This window comes from Schistocerca piceifrons, chromosome 8 (assembly GCF_021461385.2).
Source record: "Schistocerca piceifrons isolate TAMUIC-IGC-003096 chromosome 8, iqSchPice1.1, whole genome shotgun sequence".
NCBI lineage: Eukaryota > Metazoa > Arthropoda > Insecta > Orthoptera > Acrididae > Schistocerca > Schistocerca piceifrons.
In genome coordinates this window covers 55644948-55668345 of record NC_060145.1, presented here as the reverse complement: position 1 = coordinate 55668345, position 23398 = coordinate 55644948, and the positions used below count along the sequence as shown (strand labels likewise).

The 23398-nt window shown below is 44.3% G+C and overlaps 1 protein-coding gene across 1 annotated transcript in view; it reads left to right on the top strand.

Moving 5' to 3' along the window:
* The first annotated feature begins 13462 nt into the window (after positions 1-13462).
* The window catches only part of LOC124712071 (extensin-like), a 145463-nt gene continuing 135527 nt past the window's right edge, over positions 13463-23398 (top strand). Inside the window, exon 1 of the mRNA XM_047242365.1 lies at positions 13463-13557. Within this exon, the coding sequence (XP_047098321.1) occupies positions 13463-13557 (95 nt within the window). The remainder of the gene's footprint in view (positions 13558-23398) is intronic.

Here is a 23398-nt window from a genome sequence, read left to right as displayed (position 1 = left end):
ATTGGGTGTCATTTGTGTCATACGTCTCCACACTCCTTAACATCCCTAGGTTCACTGTTTCCGTTGTGATGGTGAAGTGGAAACGCGAAGGGACATGTACAGCACAAAAGCGTACAGGCCGACCTCGTCTGTTTGACAGAGACCGCCGACAGTTGAAGAGGGTGGTAATGTGTAATAGGCAGTCATCTATCCAGACCATCACACAGGAATTCCAAACTGCATCACGATCCACTGCAAGTACTATGACAGTTAGGTGGGAGGTGATAAAACTTGGATTTCACGGTCGAGCGGCTGCTCATAAGCCACACATCACGCCGGTAAATGCCAAACGACGCCTCGCTTGGTGTAAGGAGCGTAAACATTGGACGATTGAACAGTGGAAAAACGTTGTGAGGAGTGACGAATCACGGTACAGGTGTGGCGATCCAACGGCAGGGTGTTGGTATAACGAATGCCTGGTGAACGTCATCTGCCAGCGTTTGTAGTGCCAACAATAAAATTCGGAGGCGGTTGTGTTATGGTGTGGTCGTGTTTTTCATGGAGGGGGCTTGCACCCCTTGTTTTGCGTGGCATAGTCACATCACAGGACTACATTGAGGTTTTAAGCACGTTCGTGCTTCCCACTGCTGAAGAGCAGTTCGGGGTGGCGATTGCATCTTTCAACACGACCGAGCACCTGTTCATAATGCTCGGCCTGTGGTGGAGTGCTTACTTGACAATAACATCCCTGTAATGGACTGGCCTGCCCAGAGTCCTGACCTGAGTCCTATAAAACACCTTTGGGATATTTTCGAACGCCGACTTTGTGTCAGGCCTCACCCATCGTCATCGATACCTCTCCTCAGTGCAGCACTCCGTGAAGAATGGGCTGCCATTCCCCAAGAAACCTTCCAGCACCTGATTGAACGTAAGCCTGCAAGAGTGGAATCTGTCATCAAGGCTAAGCGTGGCCCAACACCATATTGAATTCCAGCATTACCGGTGGAGGGCGCCACGAACTTGTAAGTCATTTTAAGCCAGGTGTCCGGAAACTTCTGATCACATAGTGTAAGTGTGCCGGACAGTGCCACAGCCCTTATCGCCACCAGAGCATCACCTGAACGTCCACTATTATACACAGGCAACGTGTTCGATAGCGGGCTGCCTAGCTAAACGAGTTCGGGAGGGGCCACGTGGTGGAGCTGTGGCACCCTTCGTGCGGACATCAGCACTGCTCCCGTTGTTGATGGAATTCGGTAAGAAAGGCACGCGTGCATGACGTATAGGATCGGGGCGTCCTACACATACACACACACACACACCACCACCACCACCACCACCACCACCACCAGGAGAGAGGGCTGACGGATTGCCCGCCACGCGGGATCCAACGGCAACGATAGAGGCCATTCAGCGGGCTTTCCTGCCTTGTATGCAAAGTCCCGTAAGTGCTAGTAGCGTCGGCAGACGGTTGCGTGACGGCGACCGTTACGGCACCTACCGCTCATACCCCCTCGTAGCGTCAAACCCGAATCGCTTAAGCCATTCTCACATCGGACAAGGCAGCTAACGTTGACGTGGAGATCCGCTCTCGCGACAGACAGTGCCGTCAGCACACGGGAGGAGCTGATTGGCGTGATCTGAGCTCCCAGCGCTCGCCAGCGGCCTTTGTCGGCTCTATCTGGCTCGAAAACGACACAGTTACATTACGAAAAGAAACGCACGTAAAAGACTGCGTGTTCTCTGTTATCGGTTGTCAAAGAAGAGCGGAGAGACTCGTGAAGAAGAGTGTGGACTCGTTGACGGCTTGAACAGTGAATTGTTCATAGAGAAACATTAGGTAATGCTATTACAACAATCTGAAATACCAGGTGATCAAAAATCAGTATAAATTTGAAAAGTGAATAAATCACTGAATAATGTAGATAGAGAGGTACAAATTGACACACATGCTTGGAATGAATGGGGTTTTATTAGAACCTAAAAAAAATACAAAAGTTTACAAAATGTCCGACAGATGGCGCTTCATCTGATCAGAATAGCAATAATTAGCATAAGAAAGTAAGACAAAGCAAAGATGATGTTCTTTACAGGAAATGCTCAATGTGTCCACCATCATTCCTCAACAATAGCTGTAGTCGAGGAATAATGTTGTGAACAGCACTGTAAAGCACCTCCGGAGTTATGGTGAGGCATTGGCGTCGGATGTTGTCTTTCAGCATTCCTAGAGATGTCGGTCGATCGCGATACACTTGCGACTTCAGGTAACCCCAAAGCTAATAATCGCACGGACTGAGGTCTGGGGACCTGGGAGGCCAAGCATGACGAAAGTAGCGGCTGAGCACACTATCATCACCAAATGACGCGCGCAAGAGATCTTTCACGCGTCTAGCAATTTTTTTTTTTTTAGTTCTAATAAAACCCCATGTCATTCCAAGCATGTGTGTCAGTTTTTACCTCTCTACATTATTCCGTGGTTTATTAAGTTTTCAAATTTATACTGACTCTTTGATCACCCTGTACATACTACAAGAAGTTATTCATTAATTAAATTCCATTTCCTTCCAATTTTTGGTTTCAAATTGAATATGGTTAAGGTGTAGCGTCTAATGCCAGTTTGCGCATCCATAACATCCAATTCTCGAAGTTGCATTAACTACAAACACTCTGAAATAACATACTACATCACAGCAATCTCAAGATAAAGAGTCGTTTTGTAATTTCATTCGAATTGAAGAGAGATTTTCTTCGAAGCTGCTGACCACCATTGAAAAATATATTTACAGGCCGTTTGTCTGACCAACAGCTTCTGCTTGCGACGTCGGCATGTATACCTGAATTGTTTTTATTGGCTTTCACCTGATTGTGGTTTTGATGAGAACAACCCTAAAAGTGAACTGTTCACAGTAGCTCACTCTATCCTCTACTTCCCTATTCATAACGAATCCTGTCACATCATACCAAGTATTATGCTGCTGTCGATATTGCTCTATGATTTTTTGACGAGAAATTCTTACTTCTTTGCATTTAACTTGGCTCACCCTTGCTATGTATTGAGTCTCTGCATTTTCCTTTTCAGATGTACTGGCTTCCCTGCCACAGTCAGACGTCTGACACACAACACTCCGTCCCTTTCCGTTTTTATGCACTCTCTCTCCCTCCTTGTCAATTTTCGCGACCGCAGCCGCTGCTTCTCAACCAAGTAGCTTCTCAGTTGAGCTCACGGGGGGTGAGAGCACCCCACTCGCTAACAGCACTCGGTAGACGCGGGCGGTTACCTATAAGTTGATAACCAATCCCGACAGCGCCCAACTTCGGTGATCTGGTGGTAATGGGTGTTACCACCGCGGCAAAGCTCCACTTCACTTATCTCGGACTAATGTACTTTCGTCGTACTCGCCTATTTCTTGCCGCTTGTACCTCAGGAATAAAATCAGTCTCAAAACATTGGCTGTGTACATCAGCAGTTGAGAATCCAGTGGATAATAGACTGATGTAGGTTGTGTTTCAATTCTGATTGAGTCATTTCAAATATTTCCCATAACAATGCGTTTCAGATGGTACATTAATAGGCTTCGTTTCTTTTTATTCCCAGAGAATAACGTAGCTTGAAGGTTTGTACGAAATGTGTTCTACGAGGGCAGTTCAATAAGTAATGCAACACATTTTTTTTCTCGGCGGCGCTGTACGGAGCTGTTAAAATGGCGTCTGTAACGGATGTGCGTTGCAAACAGCGGGCAGTGATCGAGTTTCTTTTGGCGGAAAACCAGGGCATCTCAGATATTCATAGGCGCATGCAGAATGTCTACGGTGATCTGGCAGTGGACAAAAGCACGGTGAGTCGTTGGGCAAAGCGTGTGTCATCATCGCCGCAAGGTCAAGCAAGACTGTCTGATCTCCCGCGTGCGGACCGGCCGTGCACAGCTGTGACTACTGCAATGGCGGAGCGTGCGAACACACTCGTTCGAGATGATCGACGGATCACCATCAAACAGCTCAGTGCTGAACTTGACATCTCTGTTGGTAGTGCTGTCACAATTGTTCACCAGTTGGGATATTCAAAGGTTTGTTCCCGCTGGGTCCCTCGTTGTCTAACCGAACACCATAAAGAGCAAAGGAGAACCATCTGTGCGGAATTGCTTGTTCGTCATGTGGCTGAGGGTGACAATTTCTTGTCAAAGATTGTTACAGGCGATGAAACGTGGGTTCATCACTTCGAACCTGAAACAAAACGGCAATCAATGGAGTGGCGCCACACCCACTCCCCTACCAAGAAAAAGTTTAAAGCCATACCCTCAGCCGGTAAAGTCATGGTTACAGTCTTCTGGGACGCTGAAGAGGTTATTCTGTTCGATATCCTTCCCCATGGTCAAACGATCAAATCTGAAGTGTATTGTGCTACTCTTCAGAAATTGAAGAAACGACTTCAGCGTGTTCGTAGGCACAAAAATCTGAACGAACTTCTTCTTCATGACAACGCAAGACCTCACACAAGTCTTCGCACCCGAGAGGAGCTCACAAAACTTCAGTGGACTGTTCTTCCTCATGCACCCTACAGCCCCGATCTCGCACCGTCGGATTTCCATATGTTTGGCCCAATGAAGGACGCAATCCGTGGGAGGCACTACGCGGATGATGAAGAAGTTATTGATGCAGTACGACGTTGGCTCCGACATCGACCAGTGGAATGGTACCGTGCAGGCATACAGGCTCTCACTTCAAGGTGGCGTAAGGCCGTAGCATTGAATGGAGATTACGTTGAAAAATAGTGTTGTGTAGCTAAAAGATTGGGGAATAACCTGGTGTATTTCAATGCTGAATAAAACAACCCCTGTTTCAGAAAAAAAATGTGTTGCATTACTTATTGAACTGCCCTCGTAATAACGAAATAAAACGCTTCTGCACTCATCTCTATGTAATATTTTTTCCCTGCTGTTTGTGAGAAATATGTCCTGATGGTTTAGCGATACCTTTTTCTTAGAGCCTTTATGTTACTTATAAAGAAGTAGCGACTACTGCACATTAGGTTTAAAATGCAGTATAGTACTTCGGGTGGAGAAATGTGTTTCGCTGTCAAAAGAACTATAATTGAAGAAGTCACTAATTACTGTCGCAGCTTATTATCGAAATAAGTCTCACAAAATCCAAAGAGATTCTGGTCATACGTAAAGGCAATCAGTGGCAACAAAGTTAGTGTGCAGACACTCGTGGATAACGCAGGAAGTGACACAGAGAGTTACAAAGTAAAATCAGAAAATACAGACTCCGTTTTCAAATATTCCTTTACGAAGTAAATTGTTGTATTAGAAGATAATATCCACTGTATAAATGAAAATGGAGAAAGGATGGCAAAAATGTAAACAACATATCAATGGAATGGGGGAAGGCAGATTAGTTAAAGAAGTAATCAATTTCAAATCAATAGTAAAGGCGGTTGTAAGACGAATGACAAATAGGTGGTTTCAGTGAAGACAGAACACGATGCAATTCTGACTCATGAAGTGATGATGGTGACGATGAAGAAGAAGAAAGAAAAATGCTGAAGTACTGAACCCGTTTAATTCTCGCACAATTGAAATGATACGGTAATACAGACATTACACTTCTCGAGTTGAGAAACAGCTGAAATCACTAAAACCGAATAAATGTGCAGGGCGAAAGGATACATGTAAATAAGTTATTTAAAACTGAAACCAGTCATTTTTTTGAATAATTATGTTTTATTCCATGAACCGGCTTTCGAACCTTTTCAGGTTCATCTTCAGGTGGTTTCTGAGAGTTACATCGTTATGCTAGAAATAATGATGTAACTTCCAGAAACCATCTGTAGATGAACCTGAGAAGGTTCGAAAACCGGTTCATGGAATAAGACATAATTATTCAAAAAACTGAGTGGTTGCAGTTTTATGTAAGTTATTTACATTCAGTTAACAGTCACGGTTCTAAAATATCCGTAATGGATAAGCATAATCAGAAAGGATACATGTCTGATTATACATAGAGCTTGCCATTAAGTTAGTCCCTCTTTGTACCATAATGTACCGAAGAAGTTCGACGAAAATGCTATGGAAGAAAGCACAGGTCACACCCCATTACAAAACCTGTACTGAAGTGATACACAAAACTGACGTCCAGTATCTTTGACATACATCTGCTGTACAACCTTGGAATATACACTGGTGTGCAAAACGTAAGGACGAAAGTAGCTTTCGCTTGATGTATCACTGCCAAGAAAAATAGCTTGCTGAAACTTGGACCCTAAGTGGAAAGAGATGCTACAACGTAGTACATAAGGTAACTGAAAAAAAATGCGCAATCAGACGAACAGAAATAACGTTTTCATTCAAAAACAGTAATTGTACTGAAATCACTGCGGTTCATGATGGACCGCTGGACATTACAAAAGTCTGGTTATGGTATATAATAGGGTGTGTGATTACCATGAACAGCAGTGCATACCCTGCAACGTGCTACCACAAGGTTGGTAAGGATTTCTTGTGGTATGGCGTTCCTTTCCTCTACCAGAGCGTTTGGTGACTGCTGGACTGTCATTGGTGAATGCGGACGTGCTACAGTACATCTCCCCAACTTACCCCGAACGTCCTCGATGGGATTTAAGTCCGGGAAAGAGCACGTCAGTGCATTCCGGAAAATCCCCTCTTTCGAAGACCTCCTCCAAAAATGTTCAAATGTGTGTCAAGTCCTAAGGGACTAAACTGCTAAGGTAGTCGGTTCCTAGACCTACAAACTACTTTAACTAACTTATGCTAATAAAAACACCCACACCCATGCCCGAGGCAGGACTCGAACCTCCGGCGGGAGGGGCCGCGCAGTCCGTGACATGGCGCCTCAAACCACGCGGCCACTCCGCGAGGCAGTCCTCCTCCACCTGCACTGTTGGATGCGGTCCCGCACCATCATCCATAAAAATGAGGCAGGGCCAAATGCACCCACGAAAAGACGCACATGGGAAAGATACAGAGTGTTACAATAACAGACCGGTGAATGTACCTTGTTGAAAGATTTGGATGTTAGTACACTCAACCAACCTTATGCCACCCCATATCATAACACCTGGACCAGCAAACCAATCAGGTTCGCCAGTGTTCCCGGGTACACTGCATGTTCCCACCTTTTCGGCCGATATAACTTGTTACCTTTCCTACAAAAAGAAAAAAAAAAATGCTCTAAGCACTATGGGACTTAACACCTGAGGTCATCAGTCCCATAGACTTAGAACTACTTAAACCTAACTAATCTAAGTACATCATACACATCCATGCCCGAGGCAGGATTCGAACCTGCGACCGTAGCAGCCGCGTGGTTCCAGACTGAAGTGCCTAGAACTGCTCGGCCACTGCAGCCGACACCTTTTCTACCGTTTCCATGTAATTTCCCGCACACGATAAACGTTTCAAATGGTTCAAATGGCTCTGAGCACTATGGGACTCAACATCTATGGTCATCAGTCCCCTAGAACTTAGAACTACTTAAACCTAACTAACCTAAGGACAGCACACAACACCCAGCCATCACGAGGCAGAGAAAATCCCTGACCCCGCCGGGAATCGAACCCGGGAACCCGGGTGTGGGAAGCGAGAACGCTACCGCACGACCACGAGATGCAGGCGATAAACGTTTCCATTAATTCAGTAAACGGGTACAAAACTATATTACGAGTATCAGAGATGATCACCCGCAAACTACAACATGCCCACGTAGACTGCAGTCTTACACAAGTTTACACAAGACATGACCATGTCCGCGTTCCCACTGAGCTATCTGTAGTGTATTAGTGGGGTTTCTTATTCCCAGGCCGGCCGGTGTGGCCGTGCGGTTCTAGGCGCTTCAGTCTGGAACCGCGTGACCGCTACGGTCGCAGGTTCGAATCCTGCCTTGGGCATGAATGTGTGTGATGTCCTTAGGTTAGTTAGGTTTCAGTAGTTTAAGTTCTAGGGGACTCATGACCACAGATGTTAAGTCCCATAGTGCTTAGAGCCATTTGAACCATTTTTCTTATTCCCAGCATTAACCACTAGTTGTTGATCACTTTAGCCTACCCACAGTGCTATCACTACGGAGATAATAAATCAATTATTTCAAATAACTGGTTGCAGACTTTCGCAGTCCACTGTCAAGGGCAGGGCTTTCTCCACCTCAGACTGGTAGATTGAATCTTCTCGTATCAACACTGACAGATTCTACAGTCATCACGGGAACACTTGTTCTGGTCACCACGTATACACTATGTGATGAAAAGCATCCGGACACCTGGCTAAAAATAACTCACACGTTCGTGGCGCCCTCCACCAGTAATGCTGGAATTCAATATGGTGCTGACCCACTCTTAGTCTTGATGACAGCTTCCACTCTCGCAGGAATACGTTCAATCAGGTGCTGGAAGGTTGCTTGGGGAATGACAGCCCATTCTTCACGCAGTGCTGACTGAGTAGAGGTATCGATGTCGGTCGGTCTAGCCTGGCACAAAGTCGGCGTTCCAAAATATCCCAAAGGTGTTCTATAGGATTCAAATCAGGAAATCAGGACTCTGTGCAGGCCAGTCCATTACAGGGATGTTATTGTCGTGTAACCACTCCACCACAGGCCGTGCATTATGAACAGGTGCTCGATCGTGTTGAAAGATGCAATCGCCATCCCCGAAGTGCTCTTCAACAATGGGAAGCAAGAAAGTGCTTAAAACATCAATGTAGGCCTGTGCTGTGGTAGTGCCACGCAAAACAAGGGGTGCAATACTCTCCATGAGAAACATAACCACACCATAACACCATCGCCTCTTGAATTTTACTGTTGGCACTACACACGCTGGCAGATGACTTCACCGGGTATTCGCCATACCCACATCCAGCTATCAGATCGCCACATTGTGTACCGTGATTCTTCGCTCCACACAACGTTTTTCCACTGTTCATGCGTTCAATGTTTACGCTCCTTACAGCAAGCGAGGCGTCGTTTGGCATTTACCAGCGTGATGTGTGGCTTATGAGCAGGCACTCGACCATGAAATCCAAGTTTTCTCACATCCCACCTAGCTGTCATAGTACTTACAGTGGATCATGATGCAGTTTGAAATTCCTATGTCATGGTCGCGGTAGATGTCTGCCTATTACACATTACGGTTTTCTTCAACTGTCGGTAGTCTCTGTCAGTCAACAGACCAGGTCGGCCTGTACGGTTTTGTGCTGTTACGTGTTCCTTCACGTTTTCACTTCACTATCACATCGGAACCAGTGAACCTAGGGATGTTTAGGAGTGTGAAAATCTCGCGTACAGACGTATGACACAAGCGACACACAATCACCTGACCACTTTCAAAGTCCGTGAGTTCTGTGGAGCACCCCATTCTGCTCTCTCACGATGTCTAATAACTACCGAGGACGCTCATATAGAGTACCTGGCAGTAAGCGGCAGCACAATACAACTAATACGAAAAACGTACGTATTTGGGGGGTGTCCGGATACTTTTGATCACGTAGTGTAGCATCCTGTCAACAGCTTTTTCGCATTCAGTCTGTCATTGTTTGTCATTTAAATAACCAATAATCAGAACAATCAACAGATTCATGGACCTTTTTCCTTGTAAGTTAAACGTAATTGTTCCAGGTAACGTGGAAGTTGCACCTGAGATTTGCGTAGTCTTCCGAGGGAAGGCGACAAAATGAAACGATATTTCGTGCTAAAGGGTACTCTTATAGTTCTAACTCTGTCTGCATTAACTGAAATGGCCAGTGAGCTATGTGCTTTGGGAGCGGTAGGGCCAGGCTGTCAAATGAACACCATTCACACAACAGTCGTATTTGAACAGTCCTGTCTCGGACATCGATGTGGTTGATGTCCTTAGGTTAGTTAGGTTTAACTAGTTCTAAGTTCTAGGGGACTGATGACCTCGAAGTCCCATAGTCCTCAGAGCTATTTGAACCATTTTTTGAAAATCAATATTTTAACAATTAGTTCTGTAAAATTGTTTGGGAAAGAATGCAGGGAGGGTGTGTGCGTCCATTCTGTCAGCGCAGTGCTTCGCCGACCGGGCGTGCCGAAAGGCGAGGAAAGAATGTCTTGTTCATTCCAGCTCGCCAGCAGTTGCGTGTCCGGGCCTGTTCGCACAGCCACCTCACTGCCGTTGTCAAGGTCACTGGCAGCCTTCGAACATTCAGTGAGTGCTGACCTATCTCAAATCCACTACGATACCTTGTCGCCACCACAGGGAGGAGACATCTGACTGGTTAAAGTGAAGAACAGGGCGTGTGCGATATTTTCTAGTACAATGCAACACATTTGGGGATCTGAGCACGTCACATTAAAGTGCACTGAATTCGACGAAGTTTCCCCCCATCCACTCCATGAACCAGTCAAGCCGGCCGGTGTGACCGAGCGGTTCTAGGCACTTCGGTCTGGAACCGCTACGGTCCCAGGTTCGAATCCTGCGTCGGTCATGGATGTATGAGATGTCCTTAGGTTAGTTAGGTTTAAGTAGTTCTAAGTTCTAGGAGACTGATGATCTCAGATGGTAAGTCCCATAGTGCTCAGAGCCATTTGAACCATTTTGAACCAGTAACCGTTGGCCAAATTGCGGCACCTCTCGCACACTTTCAGGACTTCTTTATCGATTTCAGTTACATTTAGGATCGTTTGCCGGACACCAGGCTGCCCACAACTAAATATATATATATATATATATATATATATATATATATATATATATATATATATATATATATACACAGGGTGTTACAAAAAGGTACGGCCAAACTTTCAGGAAACATTCCTCACACACAAAGAAAGAAAAAATATGTTATGTGGACATGTGTCCGGAAACGCTTACTTTCCATGTTAGAGCTCATTTTATTACTTCTCTTCAAATCACATTAATCATGGAATGGAAACACACAGCAACAGAACGTACCAGCGTCACTTCAAACACTTTGTTACAGGAAATGTTCAAAATGTCCTCCGTTAGCGAGGATACATGCATCCACCCTCCGTCGCATGGAATCCCTGATGCGCTGATGCAGCCCTGGAGAATGGCGTATTGTATCACAGCCGTCCACAATACGAGCACGAAGAGTCTCTACATTTGGTGCCGGGGTTGCGTAGACAAGAGCTTTCAAATGCCCCCATAAATGAAAGTCAGGAGGCTTGAGGTAAGGAGAGCGTGGAGGCCATGGAATTGGTCCGCCTCTACCAATCCATCGGTCACCGAATCTGTTGTTGAGAAGCGTACGAACACTTCGACTGAAATGTGCAGGAGCTCCATCGTGCATGAACCACATGTTGTGTCGTACTTGTAAAGACACATGTTCTAGCAGCACAGGTAGAGTATCCCGTATGAAATCATGGCGGTTAATCGAAGAAGTACAGTACATACTGACGACACTAAAATAAGCTCTAACATGGAAATTAATATATATATAAATGAAATGAAGTCCCATGCTTCTTTACAGAGCGTAGGGGAACGATGCGGGAGACCCGCACCGCCTTACTAGGCAAGGTCCTAATGGAGGTGGTTTCCCGCATATATATATATATATATATATATATATATATATATATATATATATATATATATCGAAGCTCCCTTCAGCAACACCCTCGCAATGTGGTGAAACAAAAGTACCCGGCAATACAGTGGGAGAGAATCTGGAGAACGGTTCGTCTCCCTTCTCTCCCTATGGAGATACGTGTGCTGCGGTGTGTACTGGTGATCGGCAAATTCCCGAACCGTCGATGACTGCAATCTGTTCACCTGGTCGACACACCGAAATGCCCCAACTGCGCGGTCGTCGACTCCGACGGGCACTGTTTGATTTGTGGCACGGCCATCGTGTGTTAAATTCTCAAAAAGAAAATATTGTGTTTTGCATCTGTAACTCTAAAACGAAGTTTTCATCCGTTAGACCACATCCCCAGGAACGGGAGCGACGAGACATTGGGGCCAGGCGGCGGGTTGCGGCCCCATGCCCTCTCTGCCTCCACCAACCCACGACCTGATCCGTCAAAGCTCTAATTTCAAAAAAGATAAAAGAGGATTAGGCAAACTTTCTACAGTTAAAGATAAAAAATATGGCTGCTGTAAGATATTGTGTAGAGACTGTGAATAGGAAGCGAAGCAGGTTGCTTCCAGTGCTGGGGCCTTATACTTAATCTTACCCTGTTTTGTCCTGTGATCGATCAGTATAATTTCATAATTTCTGTTTCGAATTCCGCGAAATTGGCACAGTGTCTTGTGGTACCTTCGTGAAAACGTCTCCACTAATGTGACTGCTCATAAACTCTAATTTTCTCTGTACCAGGCAAGAGTTTGGTAGACTGTATCTGAACTGGCCTACCCAGGTTGTGACGTGGTCTTCACCTGTAGAATAGGTGAGGAATGTCCGTAGTGAGGAGAAACGGTTATCATGAAAGTCCTGTCCACTGACGGGCACGGATCTCAATGACTAACCACGATTCTCTCGTAATAGCTCTCGTGTCACTGATGTTTGGGGCTCTAATGGCTCAACAATTTGCACACGCTCTGTTTCGTTACTTACGTTCTCCGTAGTTCGTTTAAGTGAGACAGATTCCACAGTTTCGGAGAATCACACTGGTTCCACACTGTCAGACTCTGTCTGTTCTTTCCGCGCGGGATTAGCCGGGCGGTCCGAGGCGCTGCAGTCATGGACTGTACGGCTGGTCCCGGCGGAGGTTCGAGTCCTCCCTCGGGCGTGTGTGTGTGTGTGTGTGTGTGTGTGTGTGTGTGTGTGTGTGTTTTTTGTCCTTAGGATAATTTAGGTTAAGTAGTGTAAGTAGTGTGTAACCTTAGGGACTGATGACATTAGTAGTTAAGTCCCATAAGATTTCACGCACATTTGAACCTTTTTTTCTGTTTGTTCTTCCCGAGCTTGCATTCCCTCAGAAAGCGACTTGCTTGTCTGTTTTAATATTCTTTTCCTTTTTTTCTTTTTGAAATTTGTCTTGTTTCATCCTGAAGCAGCCTCATCATAAAGCTTTCGACTGTCATTGTAACCTCAAACACCTCCTCGTCAACGGATTTAATTCCATCAACAAATTCTGCCGCTCGCACTTCCGGGCTAGCGGAGAGCTTTTTTAGGTTTAATTTCTTCTCGCTATGAGTTCTTATCCCCTACTGCATCAAAATGGTTCAAATGGCTCTGAGCACTATGGGACTTAACTTCTGAGGTCATCAGTCCCCTAGAACTAAGAACTACTTAAACCTAACTAACCTAAGGACATCACATACATCCATGCCCGAGGCAGGATTCGAACCTGCGACCGTAGCGGTCGCGCAGTTCCAGACTGTAGCGCCTAGAACCGCTCGGCCACTCAGGCCGGCCGTACCACATCCTTCCACTTGCCGAGCAGAAGACTTATTTACTCACTCGGTTTTTCACCACTTGCTATGTCTCCGGTTTTTCCATCATTATCATTGCAATCGGTGAGGCAGTCTGGGCTAGCCTTTTGTTAGAGAATGGCTGGCTACACGCCCATAGCGGAGCCAGGTTCCCAAGTGAAAGTGGCTAGCCCGCGTTCCCACCGTCAGTCAGAGTACCAGGATGAAACCACGTACTGCGACGAAAAAGCGGGATGTTCAACCGCTCAAGATTGCGATCGACTCGCCGTTTAAGACGAAGCTTCCAGACGGAAACAGATACAGAGATTACAATTAACTGCTTAGCAATTTGCTGCATTTCCTAGCTCACAGGAACCTCTTCAGGGATATCCCACCAGCCAATCATCACTGTATTTTCGACCTTAACTTTTTTTGTTTTTTTTTTTTTTTGTTTTTGTCATCAGTCTTCTGACTGGCTTGATGCGGCCCGCCACGAATTCCTCTCCTGTGCCGACCTCTTCACCTCAGAGTAGCACTTGCAACCTACGTAATCAATTTTTGCTGGATGTATTCCAATCTCTGTCTTCTTCTACAGTTTTTGCCCCTAGCACCATGGAAGTCATTTCCTCATGTCTTACCAGATGTTATATCATCCTGTCCCTTCTCTTTATCAATATTTCCACATATCCCTTTCCTCTCCGATTCTGCACAGAACCTCCTCATTCCTTGCCTTATCAGTCCGCCTAATTTTCAACATTCGTCTGTAGCACCACATCTCATATGCATCGATTCTCTTCTGTTCCGGTTTTCCCACAGTCCATGTTTCACTACCATACAATGCTGTACTCCAAACGTACATTCTCAGAAATTTCTTCCTCAAATTAAGGCCGATATTTGATATTAGTAGACTTCTCTTGGCCAAGAATGCCCTATTTGCCATTGTTAATCTTTTTTTGATGTCCTCCTTGCTCTGTCGTCATTGGTTATTTTCCGGCCTAGGTAGCAGAATTCGTTAACTTCATCTACTTCGTGACCGTCAATCCTGATATTAACTTTCTCACTGTTGTCATTTCTACTACTTCTCATTACCTTCGTCTTTCTTCGATTCACTCTCAATCCATACTCTGTACACATTAGACTGTTCATTCCGCTCAGCAGATCATTTAATTCTTCTTCACTTTCACTCGGGATAGCAATGTCATCAGCGAATCGTATCATTGATATCCTTTCACCTTTAATTTTAATTCCACTCCTGAACCTTATTTTTATTTTCATAATTGCTTCTTCGATGTACAGATTGAACAGTAGGGGCGCAAGGGTACATCCAAAAAATGGTTCAAATGGCTCTGAGCACTATGGGATTTAACTTCTGAGGTCATCAGTGCCCTAGAACGTAGAACTACTTAATCCTAACTAACGTAAGGACATCAAACACATATCCATGCCCGAGGCAGGATTCGAACCTGCGACCGTAGCGGTCGCGCGGTTCCAGACTGTAGCGCCTAGAAAAAGGGTACATTCTTGTCTTACAACCTTTTAATACGAGACCTTAGTTCTTGGTCGTCCACTCTTATGATTCCCTCTTGGCTGTTGTACATACTGTATATGACCCATCTTTCCCTATAGCTTACACCTGCTTTTTGTCAGAATATCGAACATCTTACATTGTTGAACGCTTTTCCCAGGTCGACAAATCCTATGAACCTGTCTTGATTTTGCTTTAGTCTTGCTTCCATTGTTGTTGTTGTTGTTTTCAGTCCAGAGAGCGGTTTGATGCAGCTCTCCACGCTACTCTATCCTGTGCAAGATTCTTCATCTCACAGAACCTACTGCAACCTACATGCTTCTGAATCTGTTTAGTGTATTCATCTCTTCCATTATTACGCTCAGTGTCAGAATTGCCTCTCTCAGCCTTTACTTTTCCTAAAGCCAAACTGATCGTCAACTACCGCATCCTCAATTTTCTTTTCCATTCTTCTGTATATTATTCTTGTCAGCAACTCGGATGCATGAGCTGTTAAGCTGATAATGCGCTAATTCTCGCACTAGTCAGCTCTTTCCGTCTTCGGTATTGAGTGGATGATGGTTTCCCCGAAAGTCACTTAGTATGTCGCCAGACTCTTACATTCCACACACCAACTTGAATAGTCTTTTTGTTGCCACTTCCTCGAATGATTTTGGAAATTCTGTTGGAATTTTATCTATTCCTTCTGCCTTCTTTAATCTTAAGTCCTCCAAAGCTCTTTTAAATTGTGGTTCTAATTCTGGAGCCCCTGTCTCTTCTAAGTCGACTCCTGTTTCTTCTTCTATCACATCAGACAAATCTTCCCCCTCATACAGGCTTTCAATGTATTCTTTCTACCTATCCGCTCTCTCCTTAGCATTCCCGTTGCACTCTTAATGTCATCACCCTTGCTTTTAATGTCACTGAAGGTTATTTTGACTTTCCTGTATGCCGAGTCTGTTCTTCCGACAATCATTTCTTTTTCCATATCTCCACGTTTTTCCTGCAGCCATTTCGTCTTAGCTTCCCTGCACTTCCTGTTTATTTCATTCTTCAGCGATTTGTATTTCTGTATTCCTGAGTTTCCCGGATCATTTTTGTACTTCCTCCTATCATAGATCAATTGAAGTATTTCTTCTGTTACCCACGGTTTCTTTGCAGTTACCTTCTTTGTATCTATGTTTTCCTTCCCACCTTCCGTGATGGTCCTTTTTAGAGATGTCCATTCCTCTTCAACGTTACTGCCTACTAAGCTATTCCTTATTGCTGTATCTATAGCCTTAGAGAACTTCAACCGTATCTCGTCGTTCGTTAGGACTTCCGTATCTCACTTCCTTGCGTACTGATTCTTCCTGGGTAATGTCTTAAATTTCAGCCTCCTCTTCATCAAACATTTCTGGTAATATCTGAGACAGCCCACCGTCATGAATATTTGTTGAATCTCTCGTGGAAACAGAAATGCCAGAACATCTCGAACTGGTGAATGTAAAGATACAAACCGACAACCAAAAGGGTAATATGTCCTCACTGGTGGCTGCTGTCGAAAGCAAAATTAAAAAAAAAAGTATGAAGATATTTCTGCTCAACATCTGCGATACCAAAATGATTAGATACCATACGAGTAGCTAGCGGTAGACATTCAGCGCTGTGGAGGATAATGTGCACATCTCTTTCAGAAATTCAGCCAAGGCCGTGTGGTAGACAAGTTACTGTTATGGAACGTAAGACTGAAAGGACTCACCGGGGTTCAGTAACAGATGGAAAAATCTCAGCCAACGTGTTGTGTTCACAATTAGGAATGCAGGAAGTGTTAAGACTAATATACCTACTGTCGATGACTAGGTTTGCAAAAACACACCCAACTCTACGAGGGGTGTTTAGTAAATAATGTAGCACATTTATTTTATGAAAGTAACTTGGTTTTATTCAGGATTCCAATAAAACACATTATTCCCCACTCTTTAAATACAAAACCCTTTTTTTAACATACAGTTCAATGCGATGGCCTTACGCCACCTTACCGGGAGTGCCTGCATATATATGGTACCATTCTACTGGTCGACGTCGGAACCAATGTCTTGCTGCATCAATAATCGCCCAGAATTCACGTACTGCTTCTTGAGGACTGCATCCCTCATTGGGCCAAACAGATAGAAGTCGGAAGGTGAGAGGTCCGGGCTGTAGGGTGGATGAGGAAGAACGGTTCAATGAAGTTCAAATGGTTCAAATGGCTCTGAGCACTATGGGACATAACTTCTAAGGTCATCAGTCCCGTAGAACTTACAACTACTTAAACGTAACTAACCGAAGGACAACACAGACATCCATGCCCGAGGCAGGAGTCGAACCTGCGATCGTAGCGGTCGCGCGGTTCCAGACTGTAGCGCCTAGAACCGCTCGGCCACCCCGGCCGGCTTCAATGAAGTCCTGGGATATCTTCTCTAGTGCTCAGACGTCCTTGAGACTTTCGTTGTCATGGAGAAAGAGAAGTTTGTCTGCATTTTTGTGGCGACGAACACGCTGAAGTCGTTTCTTCAGTTTCCTGAGGGTAGGACAATACACTTCACAGTTAATCGTGGCACCGTGACAGAGGACCTCAAACAGAATAACATCTTCACAGTACACGATTTTAACCGGCCTACCAGTGTGGCTTTGAACTTTTTATTCGAAGAGGAGGTGGACTGGCACCACTGCATGGATTTCTGTTTTGCTTCCGGTTCGAAGTAAAAACATTGTCACGATCAGTCTTGTTACGTGCAAGGAATTCCGCACAGATGGTGTTTCGTGGCTCTTTATGTTCTTCTGTTAAGTGGCGAGGAACCCAGCTGGAACACACCTTTGAGTACCCCAGCTGGTGGACGAGTGTGTCAGTAGTATCAATAGTGACGTCCAGTTGAGCAGCGAGGTGTTTGAATGTGACCTGTCGACCATCTAGAATGAGAGTGTCCGCACGTTCCAGCATTGCAGGAATCACACCTGCATGTGATCTTCCGGCACTCGGGAGATCGGACAGGCTTGCGCCACCTTGTTGCGATTATGACAAACGCCTCGCCCAACGGAATTTCGTGAAACTGTAGGGGCTGAAGCGATACTACTCAACGATGTCCCACAACAAATTTAACATTTTTTCAACCGAAAGTGGCAGAGAAAAAAACAGTTGCATTACTTATTGGATGTCCCTCATAGAATTAGAATAAATTACACCAGGTAGTCTAGCGCGCCTTTTGAAAGAAACTATCACTTTACTCACCTTAAATGATTCAGGAAAATCACGGAAAACCCTTACGGCAAATTGAGGAATTGAACCAGTTCTTTCCAAAGTCTAGACCAGTACTTAAACTGTTGTGTGTAGACAAGACAGCCTAGACACAATGAAAGGAAGCCGAAAGGCACGCGTTTAGCAGGCAAGAGATAGGTCTGTAACAGGATACGTAATGAATTCTATAAAGAAAAGTACGTAGCTTCTGGAATACTTAACTTTAATCCATCCTTGGTACATCGCTATTGACGATATAAGTGAGACTCCATAGATGCATGCAATGTTACTAATGGTGCCTTGCTAGGTCGTAGCCATGGACTTAGCTGAAGGCTATTCTAACTATCTGCTCTGCAAATGAGCGAGGCTTCGTCGGTGTGCATCGCTAGCTACGTCGTCCGTACAACTGGGGCGAGTGCTATTCCGTATCTCGAGACCTGCCTTGTGGTGGCGCTCGGTCTGCGATCACACAGTGGCGACACGCGGGTCCGACATGTACTGATGGACCGCGGCCGATTTAAAACTACCACCTAGCAAGTGTGGTGTCTGGCGGCGACACCACATAAACCACTGTGCCATCTACATAGTTAATTTGCGCAGTGCTCACTCTAAACTGCGCACAGCAATACGTCATTTGAATGTTTTGTAGGTATCGCATTTCACTGTTTAAAATTAAAAATTTTCTGTATTTCAGGAGACTTTATGCAGGTTCTGTTAATATGAAAAATGGTTCGCAGTCCACGTTGAACTGTAGGTGTCCGGTCTCTCTGTAGCTGGCTTGGTAAGTCAGCTCAAAGGTCACAGGATGACAAAGGCATACCACCCCCATAGGCCATGCCCAGTAAAGCACTGTGGTATTCTTTCTCTAAGGATACGGCGTTTTTTCCGCGGTTTTTGCTCGATAAAATTCAACAAAATATTACCTCGATAATTTTTGTGATAGGGGACAGCGTTCCACCTTGAAACACCTATCAGGCATTCGCCTGTAGCCATGTGATAGAAATTTAATCTATTTTCTTATTCCATTTAGATTCACTTTCCATGTATATGCCTGACGTTTCTTCATCTATAGGGAAGTTTTATGTTAGTAAGAAAATAAAAAAATGGGGTTTCCCATTTGAAAATTTGAAGTTGGCTCCCGATCCACCCCTATGGGGCTGGGTTGGAGGGCTAATTTTAGCACCAGCAGATGTCCCACTCGAAAATAATCAGCTTTGTATTCTACACATTTTTTCCTGTAAAGCTTATTTTTCGGGTTATTCTGGTTCGTCAACTTTAAATTTACACCCTGTGTAATTCCATGTGATTATCTGTAATGCATTTGAATGAATCTTAACCATCTCCATATCATACCGTACCAGATCGTAAAAAGACATTTCAAGAACATGAAAACTATGGTATACCGGCATGTCAAGTATAAAACAAAAGTTACGTAAAATGCCATGCATACTGCAGCGACTATGCGGACTCATATCCGCACAATATCCAAATGAGGACTGTGATTCTAAGGCAAACAGCACTGTAGTAGTGACACAATACGTCGTACCATGTAATGTATTTCCTCTCAATTCGAATTCTGTAGTCATTAAACTGTTCATTCCGCTCAACACATCGTGCAGTCCTCCTTCACTTTCACTAACACCAGCGAATCATATCACTGATATCCTTTCACTCTGAATTTTAATCCTGGTCTTGAACCTTCCTTTTATTTCCTTCATTGCTTCTTCGATGTATAGATCGAACAGTAGCCGCGAAAGAGTACCTCCCTGTCTTACACCACTTTTAATCCGAGCACGTCGATTTTCGTCTTTCAGTCTTACCGTTCCCTCTTGTATCTTGCACGTATTGTATATTACAAACGTTTTCCTGTAGCTTATCCATGATTTTTCTCAGAATTTCAAACATCTTGCACCATTTTGCATTGTCTAACGCTTGTTCCAGGTCAACAAATCCTATGAACGTATCTTAATTTTTCTTCATTCTTGCTTTCAATACCAATCGCAACATCAGAACTGCCTCTCTGGTGCCTTTACCTTTCCTAAAGCCAAACTGATCGTCGCCTAACACACCCTCTATTTTCTTTTCCATTCTTCAGTATATTATTCTTGCCAGCAACTTGGATGCATGAGCTGTTAAGCTGATCGTGTGATAGACCCCGCACTTGTTGCCTCTTGCTATCTTCTGAATTGTGTGAATAATGTTTTTTCGAAATTCTGATGGTATATCGCCAGTCTCATACATTGTACACACCAATGTGAATAGTACTTTTGTTGCCACTTGCCCTAGTGATTTTAGAATGTTTGACGGAATGTTATCTGTCCCTTCTGCGTAATTTGGTTTTAAGTCTTCCAAAGGTCTTTTAAATTCTGAATCTAATACTGGATCCCTTATCTCTTCCCTGTCACTTCGTGATCCTTCTTCTACCATGTAATCAGTCTTCTCCCTCGCAGAAGCCCTTAATGTACTCTTTCCAAGTACGCGCTCTCTTCTCTGCGGGTAACAGTGGAATTACCAATGTACTCTTAATGTAACCGCCCTTTCTTTTAACTTCAGCAAAGGTCGTTTTGATTTTCCTACAGGCTGAAACCGTATTTCCGGGAATTATTGCTTTTTCAATTTTTTCACGTTTTTCATGCAGCCATTTTGCCTTAGCTTCCCTACACCTGCTAATTATTTCGTTCCTAAGGAACTTGTATTTCTGTATTCCTGAATTTCCCTGAGAAGTTTTGTACTTCTTTCTTTCATCGACCAGCTGAAGTATTTCATATACCTGAAATATTTCATATACGTAGGAAAAAATATTCCATTTAAGTTTAGAAGCATTTTAATCGAGAAAATATTGGCAGGAGTACGTTTAGGCATGGTACATACATTGTTACTGTACTCCACACTAGTAATTATTAGCTGAAACAGAATTAAGGGAAACTATTTCAAAAATACATTTTGACATTGAAGCTACTGGAACCTAACAAATTCTGAAGACAGGTAAAATTAAGACGTTAACAAAACTCAGTTAATTCGTAATATCACATGTTCAGTGGTAAAAGATCTGTTTCAAGGAACAAGACGGTACAAGGCCGACGAAATATGGACTAACCGTCCACCCGCTATATAACTAGTCTTAGAAATATATAGTGCTTTATTTGCCAAAGGATTCCGTAACTGAAGAATTAACAGACTATTCCAAATAGTTTTAGTATATTACACAGGATTTAAATATGTTGAAGTCTAAATATTTATAAACACTGCGCAACACAACCTTCCACCTAGCAACAACTAAGCTGTAGAACACAAAATGGTGGACACTTCTTGCGTGGGTTTCTAATGCACATAGTTTTCATGTGATTCAGAATCAGTCAGTCTGAACTACCGACCAAAGAATATCATGTGTTCCTAGGTACAGTACTCTCTCCTACGTGTTTGGAGGGCTATACAGAAACATACGTGATTGTCCTTACAACACATTCCAACGCATTCCACCGGGGACACGTGAGTTAACTTATAGGCATTTTTCCAAATAGTGGGGCTCTACCGTATATAGAATAAGCCTCCTCATTTCTATATCGCCAAGGACCACTCTAAAAGTTCATCACCCGTATTCTCTGCGATAAAGGGTAAACATTCTCATCTTCAGAAGTTTACTTTAAGGGAATCGCGAGCTCTTATCAGACATCTGTGGAACTTTAGTAAATCAGTCACACCTAAATTTGGTTGCATTTGCGAGATATAGTCAACATTCCAACATTACTATATATCACCGCTCCGTATCATCGACAATTACTATGCTTGAATATTTGATCGGTAATACCGCTGGTTATTAATGATGTCTCATACACAGAGATGACAAAAGTCATGAGACAGGTATGCATATATGCAGATGGCGGTAGTAACGCGTACGCGAAGCAAGAAACGGCGGTGAATTCTCGGAGCTGTCATTTGTACTCAGGTGAGTCATCTGAAAAGATTTCCGAAGTTGTTATGGTCGGACGACGGGAATTAGCAGATTTTGAACGCGATATGGCATTTGGAGCTAGACGCATGGGACGTTCCGTTTCCGAAATCGTTAGGGAATTCAGTATTCTGAGATCCAAAGTGTCAAGAGTGTGGCGAGAATACCAAATTTCAGGCGCTATCTCTCTTGAAGAACAAAGCCTTGGTCGACGGCCTTCACGTAACGATCGAGAGCAACGGCGTTTGCGTAGAGTTGTCAGTGCTAACAGACAGGCAACACTACGTGAAATAACCGCAGATCTCAGTGTGTGACTCCGACGAATGTATACATGAGGACAGTGCGGCGAAATCTGGTGTTAACGGGCTACGCCAGCATATGACCGCCGCGAGTGCCTTTGCAAACAGCACGACACTGCATGCAGCGCCTCTCCTGCGCTAGTGGCCATATCGATTGGACCCAGGACGACTGGAAAACTGCGGCCTGGTCAGAGGAGTACCGCTTTCAGTTGGTTAGAGCTGATGGTAGAGTTCGAGTGTGGCGCAGACCCCGCGAAGCCATGGGCCCAAGTCGTCCATAAGGCAGTGTGCAAGCTGATGGTAGCTCCGTAATGGCGTGGGCAGTGCTTACGTGGAATGGACTGGGTTCTCTGCTCCAATTAAACCGATAAACGCCTGGAAATGTTTATTTCGGCTACTTGGACATCATTTTTAGCCGTTCATAGATCTTATTTTCCCAACCAACGATGATATTTTCATGGATAACAATGCGCCATGTCATCGGGACACAATTTGCGATTGGTTTGAAGAACGTTCTGAACAGTTCGAACAAATGATCTGGCCACCGAGAAAGCTCGACATGACTCCCATCGAAGAATTATGGGACATAATCGAGGGGTCAGTTCGTATACAGAATCCAGCACCGGCAGCAGTTTTGCGATTATGGACGGCTGTGGAGGCAGCATGGCCACTATTTCTCCAGGGGACTTCCCACAACTTTTTGAGCCCTTTCCACGTCGAGTTGTTGCACTATGCCGGGGAAAAGGTGGTCCGTCATGATATTTAGAGGTACCCTATGACTTTCGTCACCTCTGTGTAAATACCAGGAACAAAAATGATCTGCACAAAGACTTAAAAGCACTTACTTTAGTTCAAAAAGGGGTCCTATACTCAGGAACACTCATCTTCAATAATTTGCCAGTAAACATAAATTTAGTTACAAATAAAGATCAATTGAAAAGGAGCCTGAAAGACTTACTAAAGTGCGCGTCATTTATAATGGCGGCCGAGTTTAGGTTCGTTCTGCGCATCTGACGTCACAAAACACAGTCAGCCAATGAACAGAGAACGACGTTGCCAGAGCTCG